General features: G+C 46.6%; 1 protein-coding gene across 1 annotated transcript in view; it reads left to right on the plus strand.

The window, feature by feature from the left end:
• pkd2l1 (polycystic kidney disease 2-like 1) overlaps positions 1–27,110 on the plus strand; it is a gene marked incomplete at its 5' end in the record, with an annotated part of 178,630 nt that overhangs the window by 94,969 nt on the left and 56,551 nt on the right. Inside the window, 3 exons of the mRNA XM_085996148.1 lie at positions 4,347–4,467; positions 8,682–8,780; positions 23,827–23,948. Coding sequence (XP_085852274.1) covers positions 4,347–4,467; positions 8,682–8,780; positions 23,827–23,948 — 342 coding nt within the window. The remainder of the gene's footprint in view (positions 1–4,346; positions 4,468–8,681; positions 8,781–23,826; positions 23,949–27,110) is intronic.

Genomic DNA, 27,110 nt, shown 5'->3' on the forward strand with positions numbered 1-27,110 from the left:
TGCGAGATTGGCCCCTTTCCTCCCTGCAGCTCCTCCGTAATGGGACCCCAGTGGCTGGAGCAAGGCTGCGGGAGGCCTGCTGACTGTCCGAAAGCGCAGATGCCCCTGAGGGACGGCCTGGATGACCTCTGGGCCTGGAGGGCCCGGCTGCTGACTGCTCCAACTGTGCATGGGTGGAAGCAGTCTGTCCTGCAGGTGGTGGCAGCTGCAGTGGAGACGTGCCAGTGGTGGCATCAGGAATGCTGTCATCCTGAGAGCGGACAGCAGCTCCCTGGTCGGCCGACACACTGGCACTCTGATGGGGCAGCACCGCAGCATGCATAGCAATCAGATGGTCCACAGATTGCTGGCCTGCTGTGGTGCTGCAAGGGCCCCGGGGAATCCTGCCTGATCCAGCGAGGGTGGCAGCAGTCAGTGGTCGCGTGGCCTCAATCTGCATCTGCATGAGACCAGCGAGTGACTGCGTCGCAGCACTCAGCAGTTGCGTGGCAGGTGCCAGTGCTTCGGTAAGCCCTGGACAGTCCTTTCCAGTGCTGTCCCGAAGTCCTGCGCACTCCTTGCCTGTGCTGCGCCGAAGTCTTGGACACTCCTTGCCAGTGTCTCGATGGATTCAGGCATCCTTGCCACTGCAGCCATGAGCTCAGTGTGCCTCATCCCAGCCTGGGCACTCATTTCTGCGAGGGCACGCACATCTTCTGCGCTCTGTGCAGCAGCACTCGCGGCCTGACTCGCCCTCCGGGGAGACAGCCCCCAAGCTTCCCTACCCCCCTTGCGTTGCTGCAGCCCACTGGTTCCTGGAGTTGGCTCCTCCTCAGAGCATTCCCCCCCGCTCCCCTCCAGGGAAGTAGTCTCCCCAGTCTGCAGATGGGCTGGCTTGCCTGAGGGTGGTAGGGATGGTCCGGATTCCTCCTGCTCGTCGCCTCCAGAGTCAGTGGCAGTGGCAGCTTGAGGGCCCGGCTCCCGAGCTGGTGATGCAGCATCTGAAAGCAGGGAGGTTGAAGAGTGGCTTTAGCAAAAGGACAGGGTGGCAGCAAGGGATGCATGAGTGCTGCAATGCACTGACTTGGGTCCAAAGTGAAAAAGCATGCTGGTGGAGGGAACAAGTGGAAGGAGAGAGTTCTAAAAGGTGATGACCTTACCATCGCTGTGCACAACGGGGTTGGCAGCTCCGGAAGTGACAGGACCACACAGCCGGCTTCCAACAATCTGGTGGACTCGCTCCTCGAGGTCTGTGAGGGTCTGCAGGTGAGGTCGGCCTCCTCCGGTATGAAGCTGCTCCCTACGGTTCCTGGCCAGCTTGGCCTGCAGGAGAAAGGACGGGAAGTGATGAAACATGCTGCCCTGAGCTGACATTACATGCCCCCCATGGTAGAATAGCCCTTACATTATGCACTGAGCTGAATGTGCGTGTGTGTTTCCAGAAAGGGCCATGGGTGCTGGCTGGCAGATGGCCATTCGGGCTTCGCGCACCCTCTGGCCATAAAGTCAGGTGCAGATGGAGGGATGAAGATGATTGTGAAAAAGGCACTCACCCTAATGACCCGAGTGAGGTCGTTAAACTTCTTCCTGCATTGCACAGGAGTCCTGGGCACCACGCTGCTGGAGGTGACTCTTTGGGAAACATCCCTCCAAGCTCTGTGGTATTCGCTCTGATGAGGCCTCCTGCCATTCTCGGGGTACAGCACAGCTCGCCGATGCTCCACTGTGCCAACCAGAGCATCCAATGCCCCATCGCTAAAGCACTCCGCTCTCTGCCTGACCCTCTCCATGTCTTGGAAGTTTTGAACGCCACAGGTAGGTCACCGTCACTGCCGATTTTGAGGCCTACAAGGCGCAGAGTGTGGCTGCTGATGTTAATTGACCCGCCCCTTTAAGAGCTGGTCGGCGCCAGCGTGTCTCAGGGAAATCGATTATTGACAGCACCTGCGCTGCGCCTGGCCGCCGAGAAATTGAGTAGCGCCGCCTTAAAAGTACCGTGCAACGCCTGATTTAGCGCCGCAATCACCTTGAGGGGCGCTGCAACCCAATATCGCTCGAGGTGGCGATAAATTGCGCCTGGCGCTAAACTTTGCATACCGCCAATACTAGAGCCACAAACGGGGCGATACCGAATTTCTCCCCCATAGGGTTAGGTATTCAACTTAATGCCCAAGTGTAAAACTGATGTGTGGATTTGCTACCCATTATAGAACTGCCCATAGAAATAAAAATCGGTCAGTTTCTATAATACGAAGACAATCCTCACTGCCAGTTTTACACCCATGCAGTACATTGAAAATCTACCTCACTGATATGTGGGGACAAGACCTGGGTGGTGTAATAGTGCCACATGCTCTCAGGAGGCCTGCAATTACATTGTGGCAGGCAGATATTGTTGACATAGGAATTTTCCATTATATGAAACTTGGCATAGATTTTATCTATTAAAAATGTTTACACACAATGTGTGACAGGGAGTGCTTGGCTTGCAAAAAGCTTTATAGGTAGATATTCAGTGGTTGGTTGAAATCTTTCTGCATCCTACACTGTAGACAGACATTATTAAACAGGTGAGTTTACTTGTGAAACCAATTACTGTAATATAAAAAATATTTTATGCAGTAATACGGACTTTTGTTATAAAGCAAAAATCTTTATTCATCACATATTGCATAAAATTAACAAATCTTCAACTGCCGTTAGGATCGGACAAAGTCAACATGGATTTACAAAAGGTAAATCATGCTTGACTAATCTACTGGAATTTTTTGAGGGTGTAACTGGGAAAATAGATAAGGGAGAACCAGTGGATGTGGTGTATTTGGACTTTCAGAAGGCTTTCGATAATGTCCCACACAAGAGATTAGCGTGCAAAATTAAGGCACATGGGATTGGGGGCAAGGTATTGACTTGGATAGAGAACTGGTTGGTGGGCAGAAAGCAAAGAGTTGGAATAAACGGGTCGTTTTCCGAGTGGCAGGCAGTGACTAGTGGGGTACCGCAAGGATCGGTCCTAGGACCTCAGCTGTTCACAATATATATTAATGATCTGGACGAGGGAATTGTATGTAATATCTCCAAATTTGCAGACGACACAAAGCTGGGTGGGAGGGTAAGCTGTGAGGAGGATGTCATGAAACTCCAGTACGATTTGGACAGGTTGGGTGATTGGGCAGAAACATAGCAAATGCACTATAATGTGGATAAATGTGAGGTTATCCACTTTGGTGGCAAAAAAAGGAAGGCAGATTATTATTTGAATGGCAATAGATTGGGAGAAGGGGAAGTGCAAAGAGACCTGGGTATCCTTGTGCACCAGTCGCTGAAGGTAAGCATGCAGGTGCAGCAGGCGGTTAAGAAGGCAAATGGTATGTTGGCCTTCGTAGCAAGAGGGTTCGAGTACAGGAACAAGGATGTCTTGCTACAGTTGTACAGGGCCTTGGTGAGACCACACCTTGAGTATTGTGTGCAGTTTTGGTCACCTTACCTGAGGAAGGACGTTCTTGCCATGGAGGGAGTGCAGCGAAGATTCACCAGGCTGATACCTGAGATGGCAGGAATGACGTATGAGGAGAGATTGTGTCGATTGGGCTTATACTCACTGGAGTTTAGAAGATTGAGAGGGGATCTCATCGAAACCTATAAAATTCTGTCAGATCTGGACAGACTAGATGCAGGAAGGATGTTTCTGATGGCCGGGGAGTCCAGAACCAGGGGTCATAGTCTAAGGATAAGGGGTAAGCCATTTAGGACTGAAATGAGGAGGAATTTCTTCACCCAGAGAGTGGTGAACCTGTGGAATTCTCTGCCACAGAGGGCGGTGGAGGCCAGTTCATTAAATATATTCAAGAAAGAGTTGGATATATTTCTTGAGGCTAAAGGGATCAAGGGATATGGGGAGACGGCAGGGACAGGGTACTGAATTTGGATAATCAGTCATGATCTCATTGAATGGCGGAGCAGGCTCGAGGGGCCGAATGGCCTACTCCTGCTCCTATCTTCTATGTTAAACTAAAGCACTGTACTCAAACAGTGACTGTTGCTGATTATTACATCTTGTATTATCAGGACCATTATAGTTTTCAGTTCTCGATCAAGACTCTGATTTCAGAAAGGCTGGAAGTTTACCCGCATGCTGAAATCAGCTAATTACTGTTATGCAATAAAGAAATATCTTATTTCTACATCTCATTGAAGAGAATATCTTAGGAATGTTTCAGCAGTGAGTGGCACTCACAGGGAGCACATCTTGGGAAATTATGGGCTGCATGCTGCCATGGTTCATTCCCTGTGAGCACACTCCCCACTGGGAGCACTGGATCTTTATTTGGTTTTCTACATCTAACTCTGCTTTAATTTCTTTCCAGCTTCACTCAGTTTCGAATAATCCTTGGTGACTTCAACTTTGATGAAATAGACAATGCCAACAGAATCTTGGGTCCAATTTATTTCGCCACCTATGTTTTCTTTGTCTTCTTTGTTCTGCTTGTAAGTTGCACCTTGTATTGAACCTACTATAAATGAAATGGGACCCCTGAGAGGAGAGAATTGTCAATTTGCAGATGATAATCAAAAAGTGCCAGAGGTCTTTACTAAAAAGAAGAATATCAGAGAATGGGTGAATCATAAAGTGGCTAAGAACGAGATGAGTGACATTATGGTGAATAAAAATTATATTTTTAGATAATCTAGTTGAGCTAAATGAAGACAAAATGCCAGGGCCTGATGAGATACATCCTAGGATTCTGGGGAGATGAGGGAGGAAATTGCAGAGGTTTTAGAAATTATGGCCTTGCCAGACCTGCGGTGGGTGTGGTGGAGGTTAAAATGGTGTGAGGCATTTAACCACTCCTTGACCGACTGCAATATTAAATTGCAGGTGGCAAGAGCACCTGCCCCAAGCCAACGGGGCCCTCTTTAAATATGCATGTCAGGCCCCGATGATGGCAATGAGACCCAATCTGCGATTTTAATCTGAGGCCTGAGTGGGGGAGTAATGGTGGCTTCTCCACCAGGCAAAACCTGCCGCGTGCTGGACAAAGGGCCATAAACAACCCAGGAAGATAAGTTTTTACATTTTTAAAAAAGTTTCCTTGTGGGCTAAGAGGAGCAGAAGTGCTCTTCCAAGGTCCACAAGGAAACCTTGGGCCTCCCTTGCCCCGCCCCCCCCCCAACCCCCCAGTTGCGATCACCTCTGGGCCCACCCCACCACTTACCTGACTGCCGGAACTGTTGCCTCTGGCCCCCGATGGCTGCCTCCCACTGACATGATTTTAATGGCCCGGCAGCTGCTTCCGGCCATTTTGATCAGGACAAGTAGCATCCAAATGAGGAAAATTTTAACGGCTGGGTCGCAACATTACTCTCACATTGGGACTCACATGCACCGTTTCTGCACTGCCGTTAAAATCGAGGTAATTACAGGCCACCTGGAGTATTGTGTGCAGTTTTGGTCTCCTTACCTAAGAAATGATATAATTGCCATAGAGGGAGTACAGCGAAGGTTCACCAGACTGATTCCTGGGATGGCAGGACTGTTGTATGAGGAGAGATTGGGTCGACTGGGCCTGTATTCACTAGAGTTTAGAAGAATGAGAAGGGATCTCATTAAAACGTATAAAATTCTGACAGGGCTAGACAGACTGGATACAGGGAGGATGTTTCCCCTGGCTGGGGGTCTAGAACGAGGGGTCACAGTCTCAAGATATGGGGTAGGACATTTAGGACTGAGATGAGGAGAAATTTCTTCATTCAGAGGGTGCTGAACCTGTGGAATTCTCTACCACAGATGGCTGTGGAGGCCAAGTCACTGAATATATTTAAAAAGGAGATAGATAGATTTCTAGACACAAAAGGCATCAAGGGGTATGGGGAGAGAGCGGGAATATGGTATTGAGATAGAGGATCAGCCATGATCATATTGAATGGCGGAGCAGGCTTGAAGGGCCGAATGGCCTACTCCTGCTTCTATTTTTCTATGTTTTTATTAGCCTAAGATTTGTGGTAGGGAAAATTTTATAGTCTTTAATTGAGGATGAAATTGACATATCTAGCTAAAGAGAAAATAGTTAGAAGTAGCCAGCACGTATTTCACAATCCTGCTTGACAAACCTCGGAATTCTTTGAGGAGATAACAGACATGGTAGATAGGGGACATGCAGTGGTTATAGTGTAAATGGATTTTAGGAAAGTCTTTAACAAGGTACCACGCATGAGATTACTAGACAAGATTAAGGGGTAAGGAATCAGGTGGGTTTGGGGGAATAGTGAACTGGATTAAATTTTGGTTAGAAGGGAGAAAACAGAGAATAGAAGGTAAGGGCAGTTTTTCAGAGTGGGTGGAATTGGGCAGTGCTTTTGTACTGGCCTCGCTAGACGTGCTCCTATCTAGTTATCCAGCAAGTTAAACACTTATTCAAAATAATTCCTCGTGAAGCCATTTGCTGTTTTGAAGCTTTACTTGAACAAATTTGTGAAACTGTAAACAAAGACAAAGTATGTTTTGTACATAAACTGAGTACTATACATTCGATACTACATAAGATATAACATATTTACAACAGTAGAATAGACTAATTGTACAACTAACTAACATTTGGACTAACTTCTGTAACTATCAAATATTAACCTTTTATAAACATAGTGTTATCAAAATACTACTCTGACAACATTGCTATTATGCTAACAAACAAAGATACTCACAGATATTGCGCTTGGCCTAACATAGAAGATCAGATTACATTGGATTGCAAATCCCTCATGGAATTCTCCATTACTCAAGCCAGGTTCTTCCTGGAATTCCACTTCCTGGGATTCTACTTCCTGGGTCACACAGGAAGAAAGGTAGAAAGGTCAAATGACCTCTCACACAGGAAGAAAGGTAGAAAGGTCAAATGACCTCTCACACAGGAAGAAAGGTAGAAAGGTCAAATGACCTCTCCTCCCACACAAACACTGCTAACACATAACTACCACCAGAGGGTGCTATCTGCATATAAAATGGTCCATAAGTCCAGAACAGCTTTCCTACAGGGTTCAGTTCTGGGGCCGCAATTGCTCACTTTTTATATCAATGATTTGGATGTGGGCCTACTGGGAACTGTGTCAGAAATTGCAGATGATACCAAAATATAGTTAATCTTTTACATAGAATATACAGCACAGAAACAGGCCATTCAGCCCAACCAGTCCATGTTGACATTTATGCTCCACTCGAGCCTCCTCCCATCCTTCCTCATCTAACTCTGTCAGCATAACCCTCTATTCCCTTCTCCCTCATATGCTTACCTAGCTTCCCTTAAATGCATCTATACTATTCGCCTCAACTATTCCCTGTGGTAGTGAGTTCCACATTCTCACCACTCTCTGGGTAAAGAAGTTTCTTCAGCATTCCCTATTTGATTTCTTGGTGATTTAGAAAGAATTAGGAATTCCAAAGGAAGCCACCAATGGATATTGATTAGATGGGGAATGTGCTAAAAAGTGGCAGATGGAATTCAATGTCAGTAAGCGCGAAGTAATTTTTTCGTTAAAAAAAATAACAGCAGTAATTATACTCTGAATGGAAGTAGGCTCGGTGCTGCGGAAGAGCATGTGGATATTGGGGATATAGGTTCACAGGACATTAAAGGCAGCACCTCAGGTTGATAAGGCCATAAAAAACCTAATGGAATTCTAAGTTTTATCACAAGAGGTATAGAATATAAAAGCAAAGAGATAATGAAGAGCCTATATAAAAGCTTAAAAAGACTTCAATTAGAGTATTGTGTGCTCTATAGGAAGGATATAGCGAGGGTACTTCACAGATCTACTAGGATGTTGCCTGGTATAAGGAAATGCAAGTACAAAGAAAGACTTGAAAAATTGGGGCTTTTTTCATTAGAACAACATAGATTATGGAGTTGCATGATGGAAATGTTTAAAACTATGAAAGGATGGGACAGAGTAGATAGAAGCAGACTGTTTCCAGTAGTTGAGGGGTCTGGGCTGAGGGGCCACAGATACAAGATTCAACGTAATATATTTAGAACCGAGGGCAGGAGAAACATCTTCACACAGGCTGTGGAATTCACTTCCAGGGTTAGTGGATGCAGGAGAAACTATATCAACATACAATATCAGATTGGATAAATGGATGAAGGAAAAGGGCAGACAACTGTGACTAGAATTAAAATAACAACAGAAAATGCTGGAAATACTCAGCAGGCCAGGCAGCATCCGTGGAGAGAGAAACAGAGTCAACGTTTCAGGTCTGGGACCCTTCATCAGAACTGGAAAAAGCTGGAGATGTAACAGATATTAAACAGGTGCAGAGACAGGGGTGGGGGGTTTAGGAGGGGAGGAAGGAATTGAAAGAATAGACAAACGGAACTCCCATCGGAGAGAAGAGCAGAACTTCTTCAAGGTGGGCATTCCTCGAAGAGAGGTGGCAGTGAACCAAACACTAATATAATAGCAAAATACTGCGGATGCTGGAAATCTGAGATAACAACAGAAAACCAGTGACTAGAACTAGTTGCTCACAGGAACTATAGACACAAACATGAACTAGTTGGGTTTAATAGCCTCTTTCAGTTTTGTAAATTCTAAAGTATTTCTATAAATTAACCCATTATTTGTAACCAGAAATTTGATATCTAGTTTAATGGTCATTCACTTATACCAATTAATTTAATAATTTTGTTAACTGTTTTCTCTTTCAGAATATGTTCCTGGCTATTATAAATGATACATACTCAGAGGTGAAGGCAGATCTTTCAATTCAGAAAAATGAACTCCAGATTACGGACATCATTAAACAGGTGTGTTTGTGTGTGACAATACTGATATTTTTTGTAATAATACACCAATAAAAGTAGTTACAAGTTTTATTGGTTAAGGATATGCACATTTCAGGTTGGTTTATGTTGGATATTTCACGTATCAAATCTGTTTCACAATGTTCATTAACTTATTTGTTATTACTTGTTCTTGGGATGCAGGGATGTGGGATACTGACAAGACAGTGGAGGCAAAGTTCGATTAGGCCCGAAAACGGGTGCAGGCAGATCGCAATGTTGCCTGCTCATTACCATGATTGCAGCGCTGGGCTCAGTGCTAAATGTGCTGCTGATTAGCGCAGCATTCAATAGAAGGCCCAATATCCTGTGAAGTCTGCTCTCTATTTAAAGGTTGCCTGCAGAGTCAAAGGCTGTTCTGCACTTCTTAAAGGGGAGGTGCTCTGATACAGAAGTACCTCATTGTTACTAGAGCTGGAGCAATATGTCTCACTGGGGGAGAGAGTGTGCACCTCGGTTCTCAGATGCAGCACTGGAGGCCTTGGTGCAGGGGGTGTACAGATCCTCTACCCGCAGGCGGGGCAGGAGTCATTCCAGGCACACTGTGCAAAGCCAGTGGGAGGAAATCACAGAAGCCGTCTGTGCCAACAGTCTTGCCCCCAGGACATGGATCCAGTGCAGGAAGAAGTTTAATGACCTCACTTGAGTGGTCAGGGTGAGTGAATGCATCTTCAAATTCCATATCCCACCAACTGCACCACTAGCTTCACACGCTGCTCAATGCACCACACCCCCATCACTCAACTACGAACAATCTCTAGCAATCACGACTCATACCTCACAATCAAAGCTTCACCTCACTCTCACATACATACCACTGCTGCAAGGCACACACCCACACCTTGCACACAATGCCAGCTATTCAACCACGACCGGCAGATCACCCAAACACACTGCACCACACTCACTGACACACTTTGCTTTCTCCTGTAGGCCAAGGTGGCTCATAACAGGGGAGAGTAGGAACAAACAGGCGGAGCACAAGTATGGCTGCACAACCTAACCGCCATGGAGGAGAATGTGCTGGAGATCATTGGAGGGCATGTCACTGAGGCTGTGGCGCTGGGCGAGGCTGAAAGGATTGATGATGACGGTATGCTCATACCTAATCCTTCTTCTCACATCCCACTTCCCCCTCATCCCACAATCTCTTCTCACTTACAAGCTGCTGATTGTGTATGCATGGACATTTTGCTTCCGCCCACCCTGCTCACCACAAGCTGACCCTTGTGTCTTTCTCCTTTCAGATACCCAAGAATTGCCAGCAGCCCAGTCTGTGCAGTAAGAAGTAGAGGAGAGTGATGGAGAAGAAGAGGCACCGTTACTCGATCTGGCACTCCCAGGCACCAGCTCAGAAAATTGAACTGTGTGCACTTTAGAAGGTAGTATAGGGTGGAATCTGCATGTGGTGAGTCGACGGGCTCGACGGAGCTGCAACCAAGCCAGGGGAAAGGGTAGCGCAGGTGTCAGCTTCCCAGAAGGCAAGGTTGCACATGTGCCTGCTGCACCGGACTCAGATGAGGACTTTGATGGGGGTGGCCTTCAGAAGAAGGGTGATGGTCATGCACATAGAAATGCTTGGTGCAATGGCAGGCCTGCCAGAGAGCCTCTTGTCACTGTCAAGGAGCATGGAGGAATCCGGCTCCAACAATGGACAGGGCTTTGCGTGGAGCTTGGAGCCCATGATTTCCAGGATGGAAGTGATGGGCAACTCCATTAGAGAACTTGTGGACTCAACCATGATGCTGGGTGTGATGGGCGATGTCACAGCTTCCATTGCAGCACAAGTGGAAGCGACCCAACGTCTGAGTGTTGCAGTAAAAGCTCAGACTTCTGCCATGCAGGCTCCACTTGCTGCCACACAAGCTCAGACTGCTTTCATGCAGTCTCAGCTTGCTGCCCTCATGGCTGGGTTTTCAAGTATGGAAAGGGTCTTACAGGATCTCACAGCAGTCCAGCAATCTGTGCTCCAACAGATGGCTAGAAATACTGAGGTGCCACCCGGGGGAGAGGCAGTGGTTCCGTGGAGCAAGGACCTGCTGTCTTCACTCAGGATGACAGCATTCGTACTCCTACCCCTGCCACTCCACCAGTGCCATTGCTGTTGTCTGTCAGCCAGCCAGCCCAGGCTGCTGTCACACATGCCGAGGTGGTACAGTCTACAGCCTGCCCTTCTTGGGCCAGAGCTGCTCGAGGTCATCCTGCAAGGCCATCTGCAGTGTCCCCCACGGTAAGTCAGCAGCCTTCCACCAGCCATGCTGCTGCCACTGGGGTAGCACTAGAATAGGCAAAGGAGCACAAAAGACAGATACTAAGGGAATGCACAAGGGTGATTAGTTGACTTTGTAATGCTATATTAGAATTATTAATTTATAAATTATGTTCGGAATGTTTGTTTTGTGGTGGCTTTCATTTCGGCATTGTGCCCAAGGGGATGCTGTGGTGTTCTGTGATAAGAGTGGTGGTATGGTGGGGAAGTGTTGAGCAACGGGGATCTGGGGTTTCAGTCAGGGGAAACGGAGTCTGATGATGCACTCACGGACAGCTCGTCCAGAACAGGGATTTGCAGGCTGCCTCCTCCCTTCTTGCTCCTCCTCTTCCTCCTCCTCGTCCTCCTCCTGAGGTGGTCGCGCGACCCGTGATGGCAAGGGCTACGCCCTCATTATGTCCAAGTTGTGGAGGCTGCAGCAGACCACCACGAATTGGGACACTCGTTCTGGTGAGTACTGGAAAGCTCCTCCTGAACAATCAAGGCAGCGAAACTGTTGCTTCAGCACCCCAGTGGTCTGCTCGATGAGGTTCCTTGTGACAGCATGGTTGTCATTATATGATTGCTGGCCACGAGTGGTGGTGTTGCGGAGTGGTATCATCAGCCAGGTGTAGAGCGGATAGCCCTTGTCATCGAGCAGCCACCCTCGGGTTCGACGTGGTGGTCAGAGATCACTGGCACAGCAGACTGGTGCAGGAAGAAAGCATCATGACCACTGCCAGGGTACCGGACATTCACCTTTATGATGTGCTGGGCGTAGTCACACACCAACTGCACATTTAGAGAGTGGTAGCCTTTGCGGTTACGGTACATCTCCACATTGATATGCGGTGCCCGCAAAGCCACATGTGTGCAATCGATGGCACCCTGCACCGTGGGGATGCCCGATATCCTGGCAAAGCCACATGCATGCTTCTCCTGCTTCACTCTGTTCAGGGAGAAGACAATGAAGTCTCTTCTGGAGTACAGAGCCTCTGTGACCTCCCGGATGCAGTGATGGATGGTGAACTGCGATATGTTAGCTATGTTGCCTGCTCCAGCCTGGAAAGATCCACTGGCAAAAGAATTCAGGGCCACGGTCACCTTGAGGGCCACTGGCAGCACCGTCATCGCCCTGCTCTGAGGCTGCAAATCTGGTTCCAAGAGGTGGCAGAGTTCTGTGACCACCTCCTTGGTGAAGTGGAGCCTCTGAATACACTCCTCCTGGCTTAGGTGCAGGTAGAAGTGCCCCCTGGAGACTCTAGGTGGGTAAGGCCTCCTGCTGAGAGCCCTCCACCCCCTCTGAGAGCAGCTTGTTTTTAGTGCCTCTGCTCCATCTCCATTTCCTGCTGCAGGGGGACTCCAAGTAGAGCCCCCATGATTAGGAGCAAGCGGTGTAGTCAGAGGCCTTCCTTTAAGAGCCAATGCCTTCCCAACGTCCCGCAGCACTCCCTGCACACTTTACCAACTGTTTAAGTATTGTACACCAAGGCACTACTCAAATAAACTGTTACAGGAACGAGTACAAAAGCAAAAAGCAACTTACCTCAAAGTTGCATTGTGTCCCTTTAAGTAGATCTGGTGGAAGGTCCGTCGTACAGCTGAACACACTTTCAACTGTGCGTGTTTAGGAGAGGGTGTAGAGTGGAGTGTGTAATGATCAGTAACCTGTCATTCTGGAATGGTACACTAGGTGGTGCTGTATGTATATAAGAGTGGGCTACCCAGGATGCACTAGGCTACCCACAAGGCAGCAGTCAAGATGGATGCCTCTACAGATACTGTACCAAGTCCACATGTGCTCAATAAAGTGTCTAGCAAAAGCTAGCTGTTCTTAATAAAAACGACTAGTTATTAATGAACATAACATGGTACCAGGATTGGTAAGATCTGCTGAATATTGTGCAATGCGACATGGAGAATTTGAAGCCACCAGAGCATTTGAAGCTCACAGGAAATGTCGACTACAATTGGCAGACTTTTAAACAACAATTCGAACTCTACATTGCTGCCATCGGGTACGGTACTGTGACGGTGCCAGTCAGTTCCTTCTCTAGCCTCTAGATGGCACCTTCACTTGTTTGGCTCTAGCCCTTTGTTAATTGTTCCTAGCCTCCTGTGTTAATTCTTAACGGCCTGTTAGCTGTTCATGGGTTGCACCTGGTTTTCTTGGTATATAAGTTCTGTGGTTGCTTCCTTCCTTGCTCAGTCCTAACCGGGTAACCGGGGACTAGCCTTTGCTCTGTGGCCCCTGGCTTTGACTAGCTGGGTGCCATGGTTCTCTCGAGTTCTGTATTTAAGATGTAACTAACTCTGTGTTCTTGTTGTTCTTAGTCTTGATAAGGTGCTGGCTGGACTAGCGTGTTGCCATGCTGGCACTTGTCTTGAGCTTTGTATTGAGAAGCCTGTTACCCCTGCGGCAGCCCCTCGTGATAGCTTGTCTCGAGTCTCGTCTCGGCAAGCTGGTTGCACTTGTGGTAAGCTTATCCCAGCTCAGTATGGACAAGTATGTTGCCTCATGGAAGCTGTCCTGAGTTCCTATTCTTGACTAGCCGTTTTGCAACTTGTCTCGAGTTCTATGTATATTGTTCTTCTCTCGAGTTCTATGTATGATGTGGTGTTCCTGTCTCGAGTTCTTACATATGCTGTTGTGTTCCTTGTATGAATCTAGTTATGTGTGAATCTAGTTAAGTAATGAATAAAGTACTGTTCCTTAAGATTGTATACCTGCCTCTAGCCTGGTTTCTGCACTTGGGTCCAGAACCTACCTTGCCCGGAGAGCACGGCCCCGTTTCTACACGGCCTCGTGGCTCCCCAACCCTGACAGGTACGAAGCCAGACGCAAGGAAAATAGCATTGCTGCTCACGGTTGCAGGCCCACAGGCGATAGAGGTATTTAATACATTTGTATTTAATCCAGAGGAGAACAGAGGAAAATTAGACGATGTGATAAAGAAGTTTGATACACATTGTTCTCCCAAAAAGAATGAAACCTATGAGAGGTACATCTTCCGTTCTCAGACACAGCAGCAAAATGAGACTTTTGATAGCTTTCTGATTGATCTGAAACTGAAAGCACAGACATGTAATTTCTCTGAGCTCAGAGCATCCATGATTCGTGATCAGATTGTGTTTGGTATTCATGATAAAAAAGTCAGGGAACGTCTGTTGAGGGAAACTGAACTAACATTGGAAATTGCTGTGAAAATATGCCAAGCCAGCGAGCTAGCTCGAAAGCACGCGAAGACTTTCAGTGAAATCAATAATGATGCGATTGTAATGAGTGATAATGCTGCTGTCGGTGCTGTGTCCTACAAGGGGAAGAAACGTGGGCAGAACAGAAATGAAAAGCAATCGGAGGATGAAATTTTTAATTGTAAACGCTGTGGCTACAAACACCAGTTAAGACAATGATGACTCAGTGGATTCTGTAGTAAATAATTTCCAGGATGTGTTCAAAGGATTTGGAGTTCTACCATTCACTTACAAGATCCAGCTAAAGGAGGATGCTCAGCCAGTGGTACATGCTCCACGAAGAGTTCCAGCACCCCTGCATGACCGGCTCAAGAATGAACTGGACAGAATAACCACACTAGGAGTCATCAGGAAAGTCGAAGAGCCAACAGACTGGGTTAACTCCAATGTATGTGTAAAGAAAAAGAACAATGATCTAAGAATATGCATGGATCCAAAGGACTTAAATGCAAACATAAAACGTGAACACTACCAGATTCCCAAGCGAGAAGAAATCATCAGTGAAATGTCAGGTGCCAGATACTTCACAAAGCTCGATGCCTCACAAGGATTTTGGCAACTAAAACTGGATGAAGAGAGCGCCAAATACTGTACCTTCAACACACCATTTGGCAGGTATTGTTTCCTCAGAATGCCTTTCGGGATAATATCTGCATCTGAAATCTTTTATAGAGCGATGGAACACATAATTGAAGGTCTGGAAGGAGTTCGGGTCTATGTTGATGACATCATCATCTGGGGCTCCACACTGAAAGAACACAATGAGAGACTGACTAAAGTGCTACAGAGCATACGCCGGAATGGACTGAAACTCAACAAAGCCAAGTATCAGTTTGGCATCCAGGGAGTCACTTTCCTAGGAGATAATCTATCTGGTAAAGGAATAGAGCCAGATATGGAAAAAGTAAACGCCATACTCAACATGCCCCGGCCCACTGATAAAAAAGGAGTGCTTCGCATCATGGGGATGAAAAATTTCATTGGAAAGTTCATTCCTAACTTGTCAGCCAGACAGCCTGTCTGCGAGACCTGCTACGTAAAACAAATGAGTTCGCATGGACAGAAAGACATGAACAAGAGTGGATGAATCTCAAAACAGTGCTGACAACCACACCTGTACTCACCTTCTTTGACCCGACAAAGAAAATCAAAGTGTCAACGGATGCATCAAAAGATAGCCTAGGTGCGGTCTTGCTACAAGCAGAGGGTGAAGACTGGAAGCCTGTTGCCTATGCCTCCAGGTCTATGACTGATACTGAGTGTCGATACGCCCAGATTGAAAAGGAATGTCTAGGCTTGGTAGTTGGACTAGAAAAGTTTCATGGCTACATATATGGACTTCCCACCTTCACAGTTGAGACAGACCACAGCCCATTGGTTGCCATCATAAAAAAGAAGCTGAATGAGATGCCTCCAAGGATTCAACGGCTCATGATGAAGCTGCAAAGATATGACTTGGAACTGATCTACACACCAGGCAAATACATAGTGTTAGCAGATGCACTATCCCGAGCACCCACAATGAGTCATGTGAGCTCTACTGAAGAAGACGTGGATGTTCATGTGAGTATGGTCAGTACTGCGCTACCCGTGTCAGACACAAAATCAAAGCAAATAACAGAAGAAACAGTAAAAGATACAGTATTACAAACATTAATAGAGAACATTCATCATGGTTGGCCAAAAGGTTCCTGTCCAAAATATTTTCACATAAGGTCAGAATTGAGTGTCGCAAGTGGACTATTACTAAAACAGAACAGAATAGTCATTCCACAGGCTCTACGTCAAGATATGCTCAAAAGGATTCATGAGGGACACCTCAGAATTGAAAAATGCAAAAGGAGAGCAAGAGACACTGTTTATTGGCCTGGCATAAATAAGGACATTGAGAACATGATAGGCAAATGTGAGACATGTCAGAAACACCAAAACAAACAAGCAATGGAACCAATGATAGTAGCTGACATACCAACAGCACCATGGCAAAAGGTTGGTATGGACCTTTTTCATTTAAATGGTAAAGACTATCTAATAGTGATTGACTACTATTCTAACTATCCTGAGATGGCGCTGCTCTCAAGCACCACAGCAAGCAGTGTCATAATGCATGTGAAGTCCATCTTCGCCAGACATGGAATTCCCAGGATTGCCTTTAGCGACAATGGTCCATGCTTCAACTGTAAGGAGTGGCAACAGTTTGCAGCACATTATGACTTTCAACACATCACATCCAGTCCTTTGTATGCTCAGTCGAATGGTAAGGCAGAGAAAGGTGTTCAAGTTCTCAAGCAGCTACTGAAGAAAGCGACAGAAAGCAAGTCTGATCCTTATCTCGCCCTGCTGAGCGACCGAGCCTCACCTTTAGACTCTGGTTCTTCACCTGCTGAACTCCTAATGGGTCGCAAATTGCGTACCACGCTGCCCTGCTGTGCAAAAGAAAAGCAGAGTAAGGAACTGAGACAGAGACTTCAACTGTTAAAGCTGAAACAGAAATCATACTATGACAAGTCATCCAAAACTCTGAAACCATTGACAAAGGATGATGTTGTCAGGATTGAGGATCCAGATGCATGGAACAGGAAAGCTACAGTTCTTGAGGAAGTAGGACCAATGTCATACACTGTTAGAACTGAGGAAGGACAGATTCTCAGGAGGAACCGCCGTTCCCTCCTAAAAACACAAGAGACTATCGAAGAGCAAATAGATGACAATGCCGCAACTGAATCTTGTCACTCACCACCAGAACAATCTAACACAAATACACATACAGGCTCTCATGAAAACACATCAGACTTACCTGTGCTGAGAAGATCCACATGTGAAGTAAAAAAGCCTGATAGACTTAACCTTTGAGTACAAAGAAAACTACATTGAAAATGTATTGACTGTTGAAGATGTTTATGTTGTTATTGATTGATATTGATTGATACTGATTTTGTTTAACCTCAAAGAAAGGGGGATGTAATGATCAGCAACCTGTCATTCTGGAATGGTACACTAGGTGGTGCTGTATGTATATAAGAGTGGGCTACCCAGGATGCAGTAGGCTACCCACAAGGCAGCAGTCAAGATGGATGCCTCTACAGATACTGTACCTAGTCCACACGTGCTCAATAAAGTGTCTAGCAAAAGCTAGCTGTTCTTAATAAAAACGACTAGTTATTAATGAACATAACAGAGTGGTGATGTCCAAATTGGCAGCTCGTGCATTGACGTCATGATCTGCCCATTTGATTTATTCTGGTGCACGCAGGCAACGGCTATGCTGTTGCCCTTCCCAAGATGGTGACCAGCGCGGGCCGTGCCGGAAGTTGGCAGAAGTGTGGTGAGCGCCACTTTTTCCTTCAAACCGGCCATAACAGTTGGCGCTAAATTGCAGAATTTCATGGCTCGTATATCTTGCCCATCCATAGTTGCCCTGAGGGCATTAGATCCAATCAAGTAGTGTGGAACTGGAGTCATATGCAGTCCAGACTGGGCAGGGGTGGCAGGCCCTTCTCTGAAGGACATTCATGAACCAGTTGGGTTTTTACAAGAATCCAGCATCTTTTAAGTTCTTTTTCTTTCTGGAACCAATCCACAAATGATCAGATTTAATTGAATCATTTTCACAACTTACACAGTGGGATTTGAACTCTCAACCTCTCAGTTGCGTTACAATTATCAAGCTATTTACTCAGGCCGTGAAGAGAGTGGGGGGAGCATTTCCGGACGGGAAAGCCGGAGGTGAGGGTTTCCCGGACGTGCTACTATAAAAAATTTTCAGCAGGCTTCCTGCCCGACAGCCAGCCTGATTAACAGGCCGGCTTCCTGTCGGGCAGTAAAGCCTGCAGCTCAAGGCCGCAGCCGGGAACAGAGAGCAAGCAGGGAGAGATTGGGGGGGAGAGATAGAGGTGTGCTCTTCAGATGCAGGTTGGTGGGGGAGATTGTGGAGGTCAGGGGGGTGATTGTGGAGGTCGGGGGTGGAGGTCGGGGGTCGGTCGGGCGGGGTGTGGGGGTCGGAGAGGGTTGATTGTGGAGGTTGGGCTAGAGGATTGTGGAGCTCGGGGGAGATTGGATTTCAATGTAAGCAAATGTGAAGTCATCCACTTTGGACTTAAAATGGATAGAACAAGGTACTTTCTAAATTGTAAAAAGCTAAAAGCAGTGGATGTCCAATGAGACTTGAGGGTTCAGGTATGTAGATCATTAAAATGTCATGAAAATAATCAAAAAGGCTAATGGAATGCTGGCCTTTATATCTAGAAGACAAGAGTAGAAGGGGGTAGAAGTTATGCTGCAGCTGTACAAAACCCTAGTTACTGAGAGCAGTTCTGGGCACCACACCTTAGGAAGGATATATTGGCCTTGGAGGGAGTGCAGCGTAGGTTTACAAGAATGATACCCGGACTTCAAGGGTTAAGTTACAAGGAGAGATTACACAAATTAGGGTTGTATTCCCTAGAATTTAGAAGGTTAAGCGGTGATCTGATCGAAGTTTTCAGGATATTAAGGGGAACAGATAGGGTAGATAGAGAGAAACTATTTCCGCAATGGGGAATCTAGGACTAGGGGGCATAGTCTAAAAATTAGAGCCAGACCCCTCAGGATTAAAATTAGGAAACACTTCTACACGCAAAGGGTGGTAGAAGTTTGGAACTCTCTTTCGCAAATGGCAATTGATGCCAGATCAGTTGTTAATTTTAAATCGGAGATTGATAGCTTTTTGTTAACATAAAGGGCTCGATTTTACCAGGCCCAAGGAGGCGGGTTTGGAGGCGTGTGAGTTGTCAAAATCGCAAAAAATGGCGGGTGGGTCCGATCCCGCCTGCATCCCGCCTCTGAGCAATTTTCCTACATTCGTGGTTTCAGACCCCGTTTCCATCCCACCTCCAAGAGGCAGGATAGGCCCTTAAGGCCCTTAACAGCCAATTAATTGCCTCAACAATCCCATTTTGAGGGGCCTTTCTGATTTTAACACATTTCCCCTGTCCTGTACGTCTCCTCTGGAACACGCCAGTTAATCCTGGCAGCCTCACAAGTGGATTGCTTACTAACAGCTGCAGCTCCACCATTAAAAAGGAGTTTTCACCAATGATCATTTGCAGGTGGCAGCACTTTGTTGACTCAGGTCTAGGGGGAACTTTTAGCAGGCCTACTCATTGTTGTGGAAGTTTGAAGTCTGACACCCATCTCCAGTGTGACCTCCTGGGAAACCCCTCTCCGCACCTTGACTGAGCGCTTCCTCAACTGAGGTATATACCAGAAGCATGGGAACCATTTATTTCCTTTCCTTCTAGACATCAGATTCGGGCGAAGACCAGCCGCGGCAGCAGCAGAACCCTGAACAACAGCACCACCAACAAGAGGAGCAACAACAGGAGCGCCAAGCTGCTGCTCACCCACCTGAAGCTGCACAGGCCAGAAGGCACCAGCGAGCGACCACATTGCTGCCCGGGATGCAAGGGGCGCACTCATGTTGGCCAGATTTGCTTAGCCTGCACAATCAAACACTTTTGCCTCGCACCTTCTTACCAGAGCATTGACAATGGACAAGAACCTGCGGATTCCTATCACTCTGACCACCATACTGACAACTGCAAGTCACCCTAAGCCCTCAGTGTGGAAGTCCCATTTGTGAAATGACACAGGCCACAGCTTCAACAGTTTGCCATCAAATCTGTTTATCATAACAATTCAAGGATGGCTTGTCAAAAATCAATACAACAGAACACCCAAGTGACTACCCTTGAGACTACTTGTGCTTTATCTTCCTCTTATGCGTGCTCCTACATGGTGCTTCCCCTGTGGCTTCAGCAGATGTGGAGGCCCCTTGCTCACTTTCTTGCTGTTCATGTCTCAACAGCTTTGGCGGCCATCCTCTGGGGTTGCGAACCTGTGAGGGCTCGGCAACAGTCTGCTGCTCCTGCGGCTGTGCAAGGGCTGAGACGCCGATCTCAGTTGGGTGAAGACTCTGGTGGGGCTCTGACCGAGGGCTTTGCAGTGGCTTGATCATGTGAGCACTTGGAGAGGCGCCCCACTTCCTTGTTGTCTGCCACCAACATCCCTTTCATGGGTCAGCTCCACTGCAGAGCTAGCAAGTGGCTTGACAGCACCTTGCTGCACTTCAGGGGGGCCATGAGGACCTGTTTCTGCACTGGAAGTCCTACTTCAGAGGACTTCCATGAAGGTCTGGTTTCTATGCTCAATAGCTGACCATCGCTCCTCAAGAGATGTCAGTCTATTCTGAACAATGACCATGTTTTCAATACCATGAAGCGACTAAACTCCTCCATGGCCATAGCCATCCTCTCCTCTACCGTAGCCATACTCTCCTCTATGGTAGCCAGCCTTACCACGGAGGTAGCCATCCTTTCCACGGAGGTTGCCATCCTTTCCATGGTGATGCGTTCATGCGCCAATGCCTCCACAAAGGCTCTGCTCATGTTCGCGATGGACTCCTCCATTCGCTCCATAATTGCAGTGAACCTGGAGACAAAACCTGCCAGAGACTCCTGCACCTATTCCTGGAGTTCCAGCACTGCTCTCCTTCTGGATGGACCCGGAGGCACAGGGTCGACATGCAGCTGCCGAGCTGGCAGAGTCCTGTGCCCTCCAACGAGGACTCTCCACTGCTGTCCCTGTCTCCACCATCTGGTGATGCTCACTTGTGATCTGTGATACACCAGGTGACAACACTACTCTATCTCGCAAAGGTCCCACCGAGGTGTGAGTGTCTGCGCTGGTGCTGGGTGCGCTGAATTCTGCTGACGCTGTGCCCTCAGAGGTTGCAACTTCCTCTGAGGAGTCTTGAGGCTCAGGCTGTTCCTCCTGGACAGTGGGGACGGGGGCTCTCGATGGTCCTGTGGGGGAGTAAAGGAAAGAGTTAGAGGTGTGAGATAAAGGTTGCATGCACATTGAATTGTGCAGATGATCTTAAGTCAATCTGTTAGAGCATCAGAATCATTATCAGTCACTCATGCAATGTCAATGAGAGAGATGCAAAACTATTCTGTCACCAGCTTGCTGTGATGCGCCCGTCTGTCCGTCCCCCACTTGCGAATCGTCCTCCACTCCGGCAATCTCCAGGGCCGCCTCCTCCGAAGTGGTGAACTGGGAAAGGATGGCTACCTCTGTGGTAAGGCCGGCTACCATAGAGGAGAGTATGGCTATGGTAGAGGAGAGGATGGCTACGGCCATGGAGGAGCTACAGGCCCTCCTCCTGTCTTCACTCATTCCCTCTTATTGTGGCTCTGTTTTCCTGCAATGAGGGACACAAGTGGAGTTTGAGTGAGAATGAAGGAGTGAGTGTAGAGAATCCATAGCATAGATGCTTAGAAGGAGACAAAGGGTCCTCCCTGTGTGTTGTAAGTTGTTGTCATTGCATCACAGTGATAGGGAGTGTGAGGTCTGCATGATCGAATAGTTAAGTGAATGTGACCATAAAGAGAGAGGGAATGGGTAAGGGTGCAGGTATGTAAGGGTCAAGTGGGATGTGGAGGAAGAAGTTGGCAAAGCAGAGTACTGGTGATGAGAGGCGATGGGGATCAGATTGAATCACACAGAATCACAGAAACCCCACAGTGCAGATAGAGGCCATTTCGGCCCATCGAGCCTGCACCGACACATATCCCACCCTATCCCCGTAACCCCACGTATTTAATCCCCCTAACACTAAGGGTCAATTTATCATAGCCAATCAACCTAACCCGCACATCTTTGGACTGTGGGAGAAAACCGGAGCACCCGGAGGAAACCCACGCAAACACAGGGAGAATGTGCAAACTCCACACAGTCACCCGAGGCCGGATTCGAACCCGGGTCCCTGGCGCTGTGAGGCAACAGTGCTAACCACTATGCCACCGTGCTGCCCTTAGGTGATGGGAATGTCATACTCACATTTCCTGTGCAGAGAAGGTCATGAAACCGCTTCCTGCACTGCAGCCAGGTTCTGCTTCACATAGAAATTGCGTTTACCTCTTGGGCCACTTGCAGCCACACAGCTTTAGTCTGCTGGGGAGGCTTTTTCCTCCCTGAGGAAGGGAAGAGCACCTCCTTATTTGCTCTTGCTCCCTCCACCAGAGCTTGGAGGGAGGCCTTATTGAATCTTGGAGCAAACTTTGGTCTACTGGTGGACATAATTGTTGAAGGAAGCGCTCAGAACAATGGGCATAAAGTTTAAAGGCTGAAAAAGAAGCAAGGCTGCTTGCAGGCCTTAAAGCCAGCAGCATTGATGACATCATCGGAGGTGACTTTCTGTATGAAAAGGCTCATTGGGCCAGGGGCTTCCACACGCTGGAAATCAAGTGCCCAATTAGGGCAAAATCGCACTTTTGTCCCACTTCACATCGAAGTCAGGATCCTGACAGGATGACAACCTGATACGCCCCCAGCCCGCACCCAATGGCAAAATCGAGCCCAAAGTATTAAGGGATATGGGCCAAAGGCGGGTATATGGAGTTTGATCACGGATCAGCCATGATCTCATTGAATGGCGGAACAGGCTTGAGGGGTTGAATGGCCAACTCCTGTTCCTATGTTCCATTAAAACCGGAAGTGGACGGGTTGGTGTTGGTTTTGAAATTTACAACACTTTTGCTTCCCACCTGACCCAAACCCACTCATTCTTGGGGGTTAAAATGATCCCCTATAGTTCTCTCATAAAAAGTTCCTTTTAACTAGAGTTTATTTATAATATTCTCTTTGCAAATCATTTTGATCAGCTTTAGGACTATCCTGTGGTTCCAGTTATGCAGAAATTAAGTTTATAACTAAAATAAGTGTCTTGATGCTAGCATGAACTGTAGCATTGAATTAATCAGAAGCATCCAGTTTGAACCCTGCACTTGTAGTTTAGCCTGAGCAATCTGAATCATCCACAGTGTGTAAATCCAACGTGTAAGTTGTGACCTAATGCGTACCATTGCATCCCATTCTCTCATCTCAAAGGGAGCAGAGGTTGAAGTTAGGGCTGCAACATTTAGCCTCAAATCATTACTTTGCACTTTTTGCAAACTCTGCTTCCTGTTCGTGCCATCATAATGGACAATTCTGACTAGATCTGTTTTCTGTCCGGTATCGGTTCAAAATAAACCAGAGTTCTAAGTAGGTTTATACTTATACCTCTGTAAATATGCTACTTTTTAAAGTATAAACTAATGTGTCAGGGCACACTCCACATGATTTCCAATCCAAAAATCACCTCATCTCATTTGTAAAATTGGCTGCTAATTATCAGCCCCACCTGCATGGAAAAAAGTTATTCTGTAACAAAAATATAAAGGTAGCTTTTGAGTATTTATGATTTCTTGTCACAAGAGCATAGAAATTCCTGTTTGTGATATCAGTGTTCAAAGATTAACACCAACATATGATATTCCTCTGTGCCTTTAAATTTCCGTGTTAAAATAATGGACGGAGAAATTTCACGTGAGCGTGCGTTGGTATCACTTATCAATAAGTTCTAGATTTATATGTCTTTATAAGTCATTATCATTTCCTAATACGTTGTGCTGTTTGAATTTATAGGGCTATAATAAGGCTTTGATGAAAATGAAGCTGAAAAAGGAGCGAATTTCTGATGTGCAGAAAACTCTTGAGAATGGATCCCAGAAGCTGGGTTTTGAGGATTTCAGAAGCAATCTTAAGGAGTATGAATTTAATTGCAATATAGCTTTTAAATTATGGTGGCAAAAAGAATCACTAACTGGTTACAGGAAATGTTTAAACCAGAATAGTCCAGTTTTCTGAGGGGATGGGAAATTTGGGGAAATACATAAGAACATAAGAAATAGGAGCAGGAGTAGGCCATTTGGCCCTTCGAGCCTGCTCCGCTATTCAATGAGATCATGGCTGATCTTCTGCCTAACTCCATTCACCGGCCCTATTACCATATTCCTTGATGCCCTTACTAGTCAGAAATCTATCAACTTCTGTTTTGAATACACCCAATAACTGAGCCTCCACAGCCCTCTGGGGTAGAGAATTCCAAAGATTCACCACCCTCTGTGTGAAGAAATTTGTTCTCATCTCAGTCCTGAATGGCCTACCCTTTATCCTGAGGCTGTGGCTCCTGGTTCTAGACTCCCCAGCCAAGGGAAACATTCTCCCAGCATCCACCTTATCAAGCCCTGTAATAATTTTGTATGCTTCAATGAGATCCCCTCTCATTCTTCTGAATTCAAGAGAATACAGGCCTAGTTTACTTAATCTCTTCTCATACGACAGTCCTGCCATCCCAGGAATCAATCTCGTGAACCTTCGTTGCACTCCCTGTATGGCAAGTATATCCTTCCTTAGGTAAGGAGACCAAAATTGTACACAGTACTCCAGGTGTGGTCTCACCAAGGCCCTATATAATTGGAGTAAGACTTCTTTACTCCTGTACTCAAATCCTCTTGTAATGAAGGCCAGCATACCATTTGCCTTCCTAATGGCTTGCTGCACCTGCACATTCACTTCATTCACTTTCAGTGACTCATGTACAAGGACACCCAGGTCCCTTTGAGCATCTGCATTCCCCAATCATTCACCATTTAGGAAATACTCTGCCTTTCTGTTTTTTCTACCAAAGTGGATAACTTCACATTTATCCACATTATATTCCATCTGCCATGTTCTCGCCCACTCACTGAGCCTGTTGAGATCCCCTTGAAGCCTCTTCACATCCTTTTCACAACTGACACTGCCACCTAGCTTTGTATCATCAGCAAATTTGGAAATGTTACATTTAGTCCCCTCATTCAAATCATTGATATAGATTGTGAATAGCTGGGGCCCAAACACCGATCCTTGTGGTACCCCACTAGTCACAGCCTGCCATCCTGGAAAAGACCCATTTATCCCTACTCTTTGTTTTCTGTCTGTTAACCAATTCTCAATCCATGCTAGTATATTACCCCCAATTCCACGTGCCCTAATTTTGTTCACCAACCTCTTGTGTGGGACCTTATCAAAGGCCTTCTGAAAATCCAAATACACCACATCTACTGGTTCCCCTTTGTCTACTCCGCTTGTTACATCCTCAAAGAACTCCAATAGGTTTGTTAAACAGGATTTCCCTTTCATAAATCCATGTTGACTCTGCTCAATCTTACTATTAGTTTCTAAGTGCCCAGTTATTGCATCCTTTTTAATAGATCCCAGCATTTTTCCAACTCCTGATGTGAGGCTAACAGGTCTGTAGTTCCCTGTTTTCTCTCTCCCTCCTTTCTTAAATAGTGGGGTTACAATTGCTATCCTCCAATCTGCAAGAACCATTCCAGAATCTATAGAATTTTGGAAGATGACAACCAATGCATCCACTATCCCAATGGCTACCTCTTTCAAAACCCTAGGATGTAGGTCAGCCGGTCCTTGGGATTTATTGACTTTTAGTCCCATTAATTTTGCTAGTACTGTTCCTCATTCTCGCCACACCCTTGGTTTTCTCATATTTCTGGGAGGATTTTTGTGTCTTCCTCCGTGAAGACAGAAACAAAGTATTTATTTAATTTCTCTGCCATTTCCTCATTCCTCATTATAAATTCTCCCATCTCTGACTGTAAAGGACCTACATTTACCTTCGGCAGTCTTTTCCTTTTCACATACCTATAGAAGCTTTTACAATCCGTTTTTATATTTTTCGCTAGTTTGTGCCTGCATTCCTGATATACACACCCAGTGGGAGAGCCTGTGTGCAGGATTTCTTAAAATCAGCTCTTGTAAATAAAAAGAAAAAATCCTGCAGATACTAGGGCTACGAATTTAATTCTGGAGGTGGGTCAACTGCTTTCGGACCCGCTCCCGGATGCCGTTGGCCTGCAGTTCCGATTTTTGCTTGATTGGCCTCGTTACGGCCGATGTGCGGGTCCCTCCAGGCAATTGCTTGGAGCATGTCAGTTTCTCGCCTCTGATGAAGCGTTTTTGGATTAAAAATTTTAAAGGGCCGTGTCCCCTTTGCAAAAAATGTAGATGGGATGGCTTGGTGCTGTATTATCTAGAAAAGGGAGCTGCCACGGCTGCTCTTCCTCTGAATCTGACGACCAGGATGAGAGGATATAAATGTTTCCCATTCCGTAACTATAGATTTCACTTGAGGCAAGAAGCTTGCAAGCGCACAGTCGAAGTGGCCTGAAATTATTCCAATCAGGTCATACTGCAGATGGCTGTCAGCTTGAACAGTCAAATTCAGTAGATTTGCAAGGTTGTTGCATTTGAATGTCAGCCATGTTTCAGGGGCGCTTTTAAAGTTCTGCACCAATTATTACAAATCATCTCCTCCAGCAACTCGTCTTCTTGCAGCTGGCCTGTTTCTGACAAGACGGGAAACAGGAGCCAGAAGCATGAAAATGGGAAACCACTATCAAAATAGGATTAGCAAGGCAGTTAACAGGCTGTTCGCTGCCTTAACTACCTGTCCCACCGGTTCCAGTTGGGTCAGTTTGGGAGCGGCTGACCCGACACTCACGAAAATTGCATGGGGGCGGGATGGAGGCGGGTTGGCAGTCTGAAGCCATTTTTTCTGATTTTCGCTACAGATCCGCCTCCAAACCCACCTCCTCAGGGCTATTAAAATTGAGCCCTAGAAATCTGAAATAGAAACAAAACAATGGTGGAAATACAGAAAGTCTTTCAGTATCTGGAAGGAACAAAGGCAGGTAAGCATTTTAGGTGGAGATTCTGGGGACAACTTTAACCCTACTCGCCCAGCAGAAACCGTGCAGGTACGCAGTTAAAATGCCCCAAATCACTTAGTTACCCTGGAGCCACCAGGATCCCACTGTATGTAATTGTATTCTGTTCTCTGGATCAGGCGGCAAAGACAGCACCCA

Source organism: Somniosus microcephalus, chromosome 8, assembly GCF_052327205.1.
Source record: "Somniosus microcephalus isolate GS21.2 chromosome 8, FLI_Smic_1.0, whole genome shotgun sequence".
NCBI lineage: Eukaryota > Metazoa > Chordata > Chondrichthyes > Squaliformes > Somniosidae > Somniosus > Somniosus microcephalus.